This window comes from Lactuca sativa, chromosome 5, assembly GCF_002870075.4.
Source record: "Lactuca sativa cultivar Salinas chromosome 5, Lsat_Salinas_v11, whole genome shotgun sequence".
Taxonomy (NCBI): domain Eukaryota; kingdom Viridiplantae; phylum Streptophyta; class Magnoliopsida; order Asterales; family Asteraceae; genus Lactuca; species Lactuca sativa.
In genome coordinates, this window is record NC_056627.2 from 320,540,957 (window position 1) to 320,553,301 (window position 12,345).

Consider the following 12,345-nt stretch of genomic DNA (forward strand, 5'->3'; position numbering starts at 1 on the left):
GTAAGAGTCTAAGACAGTCACAAGTGCACACATATTGAATTTTAAAGCAAAATATGAACGATTAAAGATAGGAAAGAATTTACCGAATCGTTCTTGGAGCCTTGCAATTGTGGTGAGAACCTCCTCTTCATCTTCCCCAAGCTATCCGTGAAATATTTTTTTTTTGAAGCCCGAGATTCATTTTCTAGGTATAAAAACATGTTGCAACACATCTGGAACATTAAAAACTAAAAACTTCAAAGAAACGAAAATGTTTTGAAGGAAAAGACAAAAATACCCCCGGGTTGCCTCCCGGTTAGCCGCCCTTGTTTTAAGTCGTCGGCTCGACTTGGCCCCGGAATACGTTTCGATCTAATTATGTGGGACTCTCCAAATTAGTAAACTTTTCGCCATCTCCATCAATGGAACACTTATCTTGTACTTGACTTTCTTTTTGCATAAGAACCAAGTTGGACTTAGACCCTTAATGACACCAATCGTCCAACCGACCCCTTTCATGTACTTGTCCAGTAAGGTAATCAACTCTTCTTTCTTTGATAGGGTGGTTGAGTTGATGACTGATTGTGTCTCTTCCTTCTTGCGATATATATCCTTTGAGGATTCTGATAGATTTATCGTTTTCGGCTCTAGTGTTTGGTCTACTAGCGAAAGGATTTTCTCATTGGTAATTGGTGGCTCAACCTCTCTTTCATCAACCTGCAACACATCCTCTACAACTTCCATGTCAGCCTTCTCAATTTCTACTTCTTCCTGGATAACCTTTTCCATTTCTACTTCTTCCTCCTCTTCCCCATCTTCTAATTGCAATCTTGGGCCATCAACATTTTTCCCATCGTTCAAGGTGATGGAAGAAATGGTATGCCTTGGGTCCTCCTTCGTCTGTGATGGTAATTTTCCCAAAGTTTCTAATATAATCACGGATTGAGTAAGTTGGGAAATTTGTTTCTCTAAGCTTTTGAGGCTAGCTTTGGTTGTTTCTTGGAAGATATGGGTAGTAGTGGCAATGCTTTTGACAATGTCTTCCAAGGACATGCTCGACGTTTCAGGTTGTTGTGGAGGTGGAAAATATGGTTGTTGGAACTGTGGAGTTAGTTGGTATTGGTCATTTCCCCAAGCTTGGTATGGGTTTTGGCATTGGTTGTTTCCCCAAACTTGGTTGTTTTCCCACCATTGATCATGTTGAGATTGATCATAACTCCATTGGTTTGACCAATAGTAGCTTCCTGTTTCTTGCACTTCTTCCCATTCTCCTTGTAGATATGGACACATATCAGTATGATGTCCATTTTGAATGCAAAAATCACAAGGAATAGGTGTAGGTTGCACACTTTGGTCATTTCCAATCATCATCACTAACTGAGCTAGCTCAAAAAGTTGGTCTTTTATGTAAGGAGTATTCATTTCTGAGCGACACTTTTTGTTTTTTTTCTACTTTTTTTGTTTTTTTATAGAGATGTACCTGCTCACAAAAATCTAGGCATAAACAATTAGTAACATCGTGTCCCCGGCAACGACGCCAATTTGTTAGGCGTGTCAGACCCAACAAATAATAGGGGTACGATATAATCCAAAATAATCCCACTATCTTGCACTAAAAGGTAGTACAAGGCAAGCAGGGTCGATCCACAGAGACACGGGATAATTAGTCTATACCTCTTTGCGCAAGGTACTATGGTCACCAACAGTAATAAGGTGGGTTTAGAATGCAATGACTAAACAAACAAATTTAAAACACGAGTAGACAACTAAACGAATGAATTAAGTTTAGATTTTGTAAGGACTCCAACTCCATGTATGACAATTTAGCAATGTGACTGAAAGATGACACAATATTCGTTCAATTCTATCTAAGTTGGTACTTGAAAGTGCTAATAAGCTCTAACACTTCCCATTCACCGCATTAATTAGCCAAAACAAGCTCTTTGATTAACCCTAACCTTATTAACCTAATCTAAACAAGCTCTTAGAATTAGATTATAAGATTGCATGAAACTTTATGTGAATGTTCCCAACAACACCCAATACCCCTCATAAGCTCGGGAGTGTAAAAGTGTATGAATAAGATTTACACTAAATTCATTCAATAAAGATCAATTTAATGCTTGTTACTTGTTCAATTTCACAAAACAATTACGGATTTTATAAAAGAGATAACTTGAATGATCTAACCCTAATTCAAATGGCCAATAAGAATCACAATTAGAATCAAACATTCGATTGAAGCAAAATCAAATTCATTAGATAGAAATTAAGAACAAACATCATGTCATATGATTGAAGTCACTACCAAGAAGTCAAAACATGAAATTGGAGAAGTTAGGGTTCTAGCCACACATGGCTATAACAAGATCACAAGTCTAAAAGATGAAATTAAGTGTAATTACAACTTACAAAAACAAGAATTAATGTTTCCAAATGATTAACGGAAAAACCCTTGCAAAAACCTTCGAATTCTCCTCTCCAATGGTGCTCTAATATGTTGTGTGTTTCTAAAAATGACCCTCAACCCGTAATATGAAAGATAGGAAAAATTGCCAAAAGTTGGTTTTTGGGTCGAACACGGCCCATGTTAAAATAGGCTAAACTTTCGCGAGCCACGTCGTTTGTAAACAGGGGCGGAGCTAGAATTTTAGATTAGCTGGGGCTTAGACGTACATCGTAAAAATATAGAAGGGGGCTTTAACTAATAATACACTAATACCAATGGAGTTAGGGGGCAAAACACCCACTAGCCCCCTACTGGCTCCGCCCCTGTTTGTAAGGCGTGACTTAATCCGGCAAATTTGTGTATAATTAATATTTTTGATATGGTGTTTGTAACGCCCGTAGATCAGGGCTAGTCAATTTAGAGACATTAAGCATCAAAAATGACTTTTTGATGGAAGATTATTTAGAAGGATTAATCTTAACCAAGTTGTAGTATATGTCACAAGGTTTCTGTGCATATAAAGAACGCCAAAATCCGAGTTATAACGAAGAAGTTATGACCTGTCGAAGTTTCGCGACAGAACCGGCACGACCCAGCGCGACGTAGATAGTGAATTTAAGGTAGATAGATATCTATCCTTAGTGATATAAATGAGAATTGAAGATCTCATAGATAGTAGTGCAACGGCGGAAAGACGGACGGAATCGGAGTTCAGATGAAGGAGTTATGAATTTCGAACTGAGTTTTCCTGTCCCGACCTACTAAAGATAATATATAAGTAATATACTTATCATATATTAAAAATAAAGTCAAAATTAGCCAATGGAGTCTAAATGAGAGTTGTAGAGCATAATCTCACCTTCGCGGCGATATAAAGAACGTCGAAAACGGAGTTCGTATGCGAAAGTTATGGATTTCTGAAGTTCGGGGCGCGAAACCCCAAAACTGTCAGATGCCACGACGTGGAACAAGGTTGCCACGACGTGGCAAGTGTCCTGTCACCTCCGGAAGGCCCCCAGATGCAACTTGGGATGACGCATGCGGTGACGACCAAGCCCACGACGTGGAACAAGGTTGCCACGACGTGGCACGGGCCAAATTTGCCCTATAAATAGATTTGAAGGGCCAGATGTTTAGGGTTGCTATTTTCTCTCTTCTCTCTCCCGTTTTGCATCGATTTGCGTGCCAGAAGTACCCCGAAGCCCCGGTAATATTCCCAAGTCCCGAAGCAAGTCCCGAGATCCCGAAGATACCGAGAAGTGCGGTTCCCGAGCCGAAGCTCTGCCCGCGAGAAGTTCGATTTTTGAAGAGATCTTCCAGATCTGCTGAGGATTACTACTTCTGCAAGTCGTAGTGCTGTCCGATCATCTTCTGATCAAGTGAGTGTATACTACCTTTCATAAACACGATAAGAATACAAGTATGGTTTGAGTGTATTAAGTATATTGTGGTTTATATGTGTGAGTGTGTGGTTACTTTCTTCTAACATATATGTATGAAGTATTTGCTACGAAATACGTGCTATGTGTTTATATATTGTTGTTTATTTGAGGTATTGGTGGAATGGATGAACTATATAGATTTTAATGAGTTAAACTATATATATGTATTTTATATCTACAAATATGTTGGGTAGGACATGGGTAGATGAGATCCGTGAGTAGGGATCAGATCAAGAGGTTAGTTTAGATCCGTGAGTAGGGATCAGATCAAGAGGTTAGTTTAGATCCGTGAGTAGGGATCAGATCAAGAGGTTAGTTTAGATCCGTGAGTAGGGATCAAATTAAGAGGTTAGTTTAGATCCGTGAGTATGGATCAGGTAAAGAGATAAACTTGTTATTAATCCGGGAGTATGGATTAAGACATAGTTAATTGTCCCTAGTCCGGGAGTATGGATTGGGCACAGTTTTAGATCCGGGAGTATGGATCAGACCAATAGGTAAACTTGTTATTAATCCGGGAGTATGGATTAAGACATAGTTAATTGTCCCTAGTCCGGGAGTATGGATTGGGCACAATTTTAGATCCGGGAGTATGGATCAGACCAATAGGTAAACTTGTTATTAATCCGGGAGTATGGATTAAGACATAGTTAATTGTCCCTAGTCCGGGAGTATGGATTGGGCACAGTTTTAGATCCGAGAGTATGGATCAGACCAATAGGTGAACTTGTTATTAATCCGGGAGTATGGATTAATACATAGTTAATTGTCCCTAGTCCGGGAGTATGGATTGGGCACAGTTTTAGATCCGGGAGTATGGATCCGACCAAGAGATTAGTTTAGATCCGGGAGTATGGATTAGACCAAAAGGTTAGTTTTAGGTCCGAGAGTATGGATCAGGTGGAGAGATTAGTTTAGATCCGTGAGTAGGGATCAGATAAAGAGGAAAAGTTTAGATACGAGAGTTTAGATCGTGTCGTTGTGAGGATCAATGGGGTGGGATAAGAGTTGCTTTTATATGGTGAAATTATATAATTTTGGATGTTCTATATATATTTATATGATATAACATTGTGGAATGAAAACCCTATATGCTCACCAGGCTCCCAAGCCTGACCCACTCAGTTTTCTTTGCATTACAGGTAATGACACAAGAGTATAAGTTGGTGGACTTGACGAGAGGTTTTGGATTATAGATCAGTAGTTATAAATAACTGTTGTAAGGTCTATTTTATATTGTTTATGCTTTTGGTCTGTATCGGAACATGACATCCCGAGGTTTTATTATTTAATGAAAATACATTCTCCTTGAGAAATGTTTTGATAAGTTTTTATCATATCTTATTTTGGGAACAAAATCCGCAACCGTTTTCTTTAAACGATCACTCTGATTTATAAAACAAAGCATAAACAAATCGGTCTTTTCTGGCCGTGAAATTGGGGATGTCATAGTGTTTGTCTTCTAGTATCATATTATGTAATATGATACAAGCATATACTGTGTCTGTAACGTCCCAACAATTCATAGTAAAATTTTCATTTTTTATAAACAATAAACCACACAAAGAAATTGTTCCAAAACCAATCAAGGTAAATATATATCATCTAAACATCAGAGTAAAAATCATAAAAAGCCAATGCGGAAATATCTGGGGGGGGGGGGATGCAGTGCAATCACGTCAAGCCCTTCCCGTTGAAACCGGAAGTACCTGAAACTATAATCATAAAACCGTAAGCACAAAGCTTAATTTTCCCAAAATACCACATATCATACATAGAATAAAGATTGTTGTGTGTCATCCATAGTCTTAGAGTTACTATCATGACATGAGCCATATCATGGTCTTTCCTTGACATGTTAGGGCCAAAACTCGGGACTTACAAACAAGTGCCAAGAGCCACCTGCTGGTCTTCCATGCAAGTATCACCAAGACAGCTAGCATTCTACATATAACTGCCAAGGTTCAGACCCTGGTCTTCGATACAATTTGTTGGGAGTCGTATCTAGGTCTTTCATACAATTGTTAGGGGCCACCACCTGGTCTTCCTATATACATAATCCAGCGGATCAGCATTGGTGCCTTCGACCCACAAGTACAATGAAGAGACTCCCTGAATCATAACGCCGACTAAAACCCCACTCAAAGCCGCACCGACCACAACCAACAGCTCTCTTAGCCAAGAGATGGTGCTAAACACAACCAACAACTCTCTTCGCCAAAAGATTATGCTAAACACCTCCTAACAATCCATACAAGACAATCCCTAAGTCTACCTTCTAAAAAATAGAAATTTGACCAAAAGTCAACCCATGCCAAAAGTCAACGGTCAACATTGACTTTAGTCAACTGCCACGTCGTGACCTTCATACAATCGAACAAACGGGCATTTTCCAGTGGTCACGTCGTAGCGACCTATGGCCATGCCGTGGGTGCTGGGTTTCCAACAACTTAATGGATTAAGCCATTTTCTTTGATTCTTAGAGCTCCAAAGCTTGGATTTAGTTTGTTCTATGGTCTAAATGGATAAAGTTTCCAACTTTATCAATTAAGACACCCAAAGAGATTAGGATCTCCAACCCTAGGTCCAAATAAAGCCAAATACCACAATGTCTTAATCTGAAAAAGTCCTTAATCCTACCACTCTATAAGGGTTTCTAATATCAAATATATCATAAAGGTGAAAGCTTTATAGTTGCTCCAGCCATAACTCATGCAATTGACAAGAACTCCAACCAAAGTCTAGATCCACAACATATGTTGCTCAAGGGACTCAGGAGAGTAATAAAGTTGCCAACTTTATGAGTTCCTTCCTTCCAAACGTGCTTAAACATGAAGAATATGAGACAATATCTTAGATCTAGCCACTTCAAGCCATAAAGTCTGAGCCTTTGACACTTACAAAGGTCCATAAGAAATGTGGTAAGTTGATGGTGTTGTTTCCTTACAAGAATCCATCAATAAAGCACCCAATTCTCTTTCTTTTCTTCTTCTCCAAGCTAACAAATGCTCCAAAAGGCCACAAATCACCAAAGGAATTAGGGCTAGCGTTCTCTAAGATAAAAGAGTGTTGGAGGTTGGAAACGAACCCTAGAAATGACTTATAGTGGTTTAGATACGAAAGATTCTGAATGGACTTGGGAATCCGAGGCTGAGATGCGGGAACATTACCATGAGTTGTTCACAACATTAGTCTGATTCAAGTAAGGGTTTTATGTTGAGTGTTGACCAAAACACACAAAAATACCAACCATAGGGATCAAAACCACATATGGTATCCAAAATTGGACCACTGAAACGTTATCAAACTTTTTTGGACAAAAAACTACATAATTTTGCCAGTCATACAACCATTTTTGCAATTTTGTCTTAAAAAATATAATGGTTTTAAAAAATTAGACAGTAGAATTTTTTTTTAATGATTTAATTAAAAGCCCAAATACACTTAATTGTATCATTATTTTTTTCAAAACCTTTAATACCCAATTTGATTTGATAGAATAATAGTATGAAATCAATTAGGTATGCCACTTCTCATCACATTAAATTTGGTATAAGGCTATCCATGGTGTAAAAAATAGTATTGGGTCGAAAATGGTGTTACCCCGAGAAACAGTGCTAGGTTGGAGACGCTGTTGTAGTTGAGTTTTTCATATATACATTTCACTTCCAACTTTGTTTTACCGATTTGTCGACAGTTTTCCTTTGCAGTCCCTTTTGATCTCCGATACACGCAGTAAATTTCAGTCGTTTGGTTGTATGCGAATCTCACTCTCCAGATATCGTTAAATTTTCGTAGATACAGCAAAAATGCCTGTGCGAATGGTGGAGTCTCCAGCACCTTCTAATTCTTCAGGTATGTCCGTCAAATGGTTTACCCGATGTGTCAGTAGTCCAATTAAGTTCGTATAAGGAAACGATTGTCGCCAGTATTTCAATCCTTTGAACTCCGGTTACGCTATCCTGTTTGATGCTTGCTGTTTACTGCTTTCATGGATAGAAGTAAAATGAATTGTGCAAAAATAGGATTTATTTGTGCAAAGTACAAATTGAGTTCGATCGATTGGAAGTCTCGCTTGAAGGATGACCAATTTTTTATTAACTAATCATCACATTGGAGATTATATTTGGATATGCATATGTAAGAAAAAAGTTTCAGTTGCGTTCACAAGGTCCTCAAGTTTACCTCTTACAAACTTCCAGGTTGACTTTATATCAAAATTTGGAGAATTGACTCTAGTTTCGCAGTAGAGGGATTACATATTTACATGGAAATTAAATAACAGAAGCCATTGATGACTGCTTGAAGAAATTATTATTAGAGAATCAAGATAGTTATATAGATTTTCAACACTTCTTTCTATCTTTCAATTACAGAATTTGTCAAAATAATCCTCATAGTTTTCTCAGATCCGATCCTATTTGACCAAAAATCTTTGATTCTCATTCATAGTGCCCTTTGGGTAGTAAAATTATACAGAACATAGAGAAGTCTAATCTAGTCAATTTGAGGAAGAAGGTAACAAGATAAGCTAGAGCCTAGATGTAAAGCATTTAGTACAAAATAGATTAGGGACAAACACATGGGAAATGATATATACAAGTAGCCTCAAAGGAAAGAAAAACTAGGTGAAATGAATCACAGTTTCAGTTATGTGACAGTTATCATATTAATGATCCAATACTTATATATGGTATTTTTCCTATTAAGTCATGGCACTTGATTTGTTTCTGTGCTCCTTTTTCCTTTATATCCAAATCTTTAACTTATTATGCAACAGTTTTCCTTTTTGCTAGTAAAACCAATCCATTCAATATTTATTGGATAATCTTAAGGTTTTTCTGATACATACTTTTATCATTATTCAGGTGCAAATTATGGACAAACTTGTCTACAACCTTGTTCACTTTTAAGTGTTGGACAGGTAATCTCTTCATTAGTTGCATCCTTTTTTTTTTTTTCCCATATACTGATTAATAATCTTGAAGTGTTTAATGAAACTTATTGAATGAATTTTCAGGCTTTTTCAGGAACTCAGAATGTTTCAAGTCCACAAAAGGATGAAGCTTGGAGAGTTAATGTGCGAATCCAAGGCTGTGACCTTGATCATGGATATCTGTGTGGGACCATGGAAGCTCTAAATGTTCCAATGGCAGATACACCTGTAAGTAGCATCTGTTTAAAATTTAAATGATTTGGTGCAAGAAGAAATAATTTAAAATTCTAATAACTGCAGGTGGTTACTTTTTGGGAGGGAGAAATTGTTGATACCAAAAATTATACCTTCTTTACTAACAAATGGAAAGCCACGTAAATTTTTTCTTCTCTAATTCAAAACTTCCATCTATAATAACACAAACTTTATAATTTTATAAACTGTGACAGGTCAGAAGTGGACATAGAACACTGGACGAAATTTCCATCTTTTTCACCTCTTCTAGTAAGTTGTTGAAAGACACAAAATTATAGTAAATGTTTATTTTATGATTTTGTAATTAACCTTGTGTTCTTGAATTTTTGTCAGAGTCAAGTTGAGGTTGATGGCGGGAAATCATTAGACCTCAGCAACTATCAGTATATTTTTATGGTAATTTTTTGGTTGCTAAAGTCGTAACAATTAACAAACAAACAGGGGACTATTATTATTATTTATTTATTTATTTTTCATTAAATATTTATGAAGAGATGGAAAGAGCAGTACTTTGTGAACGTTGGAGCGGATTGTGGGTTGACTATTGCTGGTTTTTACTATGTTTGCTTCTCGTGTGTGGATGGGTCTATCAATGGCTATTATTATGATCCAAATAGCAGGTAATAATTAGTCCAATTAAAAACGATAATTTTACTTTTTGGAAGTGAAAATGATTAATCATCAAGTGTTGACTGTTGACTGTTGACTGTTGACCAATAATTGCAGCCCGTTTCAGAAGCTTGAGTTGAAAACGACGAATGAAGGAAGATCCGGTTTCAGTTTCTCTTCTTATGAGTTGCAATAAGAGTCGGGTTGTTTTTTCCACGTCAAAAGGGACCCTAAATTAATTAATCTGAAATTCATGTAGCCATCTTGTTATCCATAAAAACTGAAAATTAATCAATATGGACTACCAAGTACCATCTCAACCACTATTATTGTATTAGTAGATTATTATTTATAGTTGTTTATTGAATTAGTTTGTGATATTAGTTTTTATTTTTAAAAGAATATAATTTCTAAAGCTGTTTATTTTTTTTTTATTTATTAAACTCTACAATTAAAATCTGTTAAAAGGTATCGTTTGTAAAGGGTCCATACAGGGTCCTGAAAAAGACATGAAAAAAGACGGAGACTAGACCCAAAAAAAAGACTATTTGCAACCGGTCCGATTAAATGAATGGACCGTTCCAAAACCAGTCTCAAAAAAAAAAAAAAAAAAAAAAAAGGGAGCCAAAGTTTACTACATATTATTTTTATGTTGATTACAAATTTTCTAATTACATATTATCCAAGTTTTTTCTTGTTTCTTTTATTAAATTTTAGTGTATCATTTCACTAAATCTTAATATATTATTTTGATGTTAATCTTATAATTGTTAATGGAAAAACTCAAAATTGAAATATACCTAAAAAAAACCTTAAAAGCAAAGATTGTGATCGTGAGTCCGGACTGATTAAAAAAAAAACGAGCTCAGTACTAAAAAAGATTGTTCTGGAAAAAGACTGAAAAGATTGGTCCAAAAAAAAAAGCAGACGGTACCAAAATTGGACCAAAAGACTAATAAGATCACCAAAAAAATAATTTTTATAGAAAAAAATAGTTAAAAAAAAACAACCACCTTAGCCCAACGTGTGCAAAATGGAGGAGTTTTTGACGGGTTTTTTTATAAAAATATTTACCAAATGACATCTGTGGGGTTGTTATATAAATTTTCGCCATAATTTTTAATGGTTAAAAATCAAACTTTATTTCAATAACAACAAAGTAATGTAATCCGAGTTAGTAAATTATTTTCTAAATCAATATTGATATATTTTTATGGGAAAATGACTTATATGGGTAATTATGTTTCAAAATTGTTCAAAAAATATCATTCAGGTTTGGTGTGTTCAAAAAGCACCATCCAAGTAAAGTATTTGTACAAAAAACACCAACGAAGTATATTTTTTGTTCAAATTTGACCTTGTGTAATCGACAATTACCGGTAAAAAATAAGTAAAGGCAAAAAAACAAGAGGAAATTACTCAAATGGGTAACTATGTTTCAAAATCGTTCAAAAAACACCATCCAAGTTTGGTATGTTCAAAAAACACCATCCAAGTAAACTTTTTGTACACAAAACATCAAACAAACTATATGTTTTGTTCAAATATTACCCACCAATAATTGGCTCTTACATGTTAAATGATGATTTGGCTTAATTATTATTACATGACGTAATTATTATTGACAAAACAATAAATGATATATTACTCCTTTAAAAATCAATTTAGGGTTTCTTAATGAACAAATGACTTCATCTTCTCCTATGATTGCTCTTCTTCTTCTAAAGTGATGATCTCAAACTCAAGTCCAAAACCCTAATACTGGACTTAAGGAATAAAGGACTCCTTTACCCCTGCATTAAGGTAACACTAAGAATTGCATACATAACATTAAGGTAACACTAAGAATCGCAATCTAATTTAGGCATCAAAGAGCTATGTCGGGGTCCAATTTAGATTGCGATTTCGTTTCCGAAGGCCATAACTGATAACCCTCTGTTGGACCCCAGAATGACGAAATCTAATTTAGCATTAAGATAACACTAAGAATCGCAATCTGAAGGCCATAACCCTTGGTGTGGGTGTTGATGCCTAAATTAGCTCTCGTGGATATAAAGAATGATGTAAACGGACTTAGAATGAAGAAATTATGGCCTTCGGAAGATTGGCAGTTATAGACCTTAGCCGAGTACATTGGGCGTACGCTAAGAGTACGTCGGACGTACTGGCTTGAAATCTGGATCGCAGAGGCTTCAGCATATGTTGGGCGTATGCATAAACTTGGTTAAGTTAGGTCTTGAGCCCACCTGATTGTAGCAGGTCATTTTTTATGCTTAAGGCCATGTTGGAGGTTCTTGGGCCTTAAAGGCCTTGTAGTTGGGCTGAGATGCCTTTTTGGGCTTTTTATGGATTTGGGCCTTAGGGGGAGGGTGGCCCATTGAGGTAGGGGTAAAGGAGCCCTTTTTGCCTTAAGTCAAGTATTAGGGTTTTGGACTTGAGTTTGAGATCATCACTTTAGAAGAAGAAGAGCAATCATAGGAGAAGATGAAGTCATTCGTTCATTAAGAAACCCTAAATTGATTTTTAAAGGAGTAATATATCATTTATTGTTTTGTCAATAATTATTACGCCATGTAATAATAATTAAGCCAAGTCATCATTTAACCTGTAAGAGCCCGTTACTGGTGGGTAATATTTGAACAAAACATATAGTTTGTTTGGTGTTTTGTATACAA

The 12,345-nt window shown here is 36.2% G+C and overlaps 1 protein-coding gene across 3 annotated transcripts; it reads left to right on the forward strand.

The window, feature by feature from the left end:
• The first annotated feature begins 7,381 nt into the window (after positions 1–7,381).
• On the forward strand, positions 7,382–10,037 carry LOC111889443 (uncharacterized). 3 transcript variants are annotated; one of them, XM_023885589.3, is made up of 9 exons: positions 7,382–7,491; positions 7,568–7,725; positions 8,739–8,794; positions 8,891–9,034; positions 9,107–9,180; positions 9,256–9,310; positions 9,395–9,457; positions 9,554–9,681; positions 9,788–10,037. In XM_023885589.3, the coding sequence occupies exons 2-9, from the start codon at positions 7,680–7,682 to the stop codon at positions 9,864–9,866; spliced, it is 645 nt and encodes a 214-aa protein (XP_023741357.1). In that variant the 5' UTR covers positions 7,382–7,491; positions 7,568–7,679; the 3' UTR covers positions 9,867–10,037. The 3 variants fall into 3 exon arrangements, with proteins under 3 accessions (XP_023741357.1, XP_023741358.1, XP_052619560.1); XM_023885590.3 differs by having other exon boundaries at positions 7,411–7,491; positions 7,581–7,725; XM_052763600.1 differs by having other exon boundaries at positions 7,449–7,725; positions 9,107–9,170; positions 9,255–9,310.
• The last annotated feature ends 2,308 nt before the right edge of the window (positions 10,038–12,345 follow it).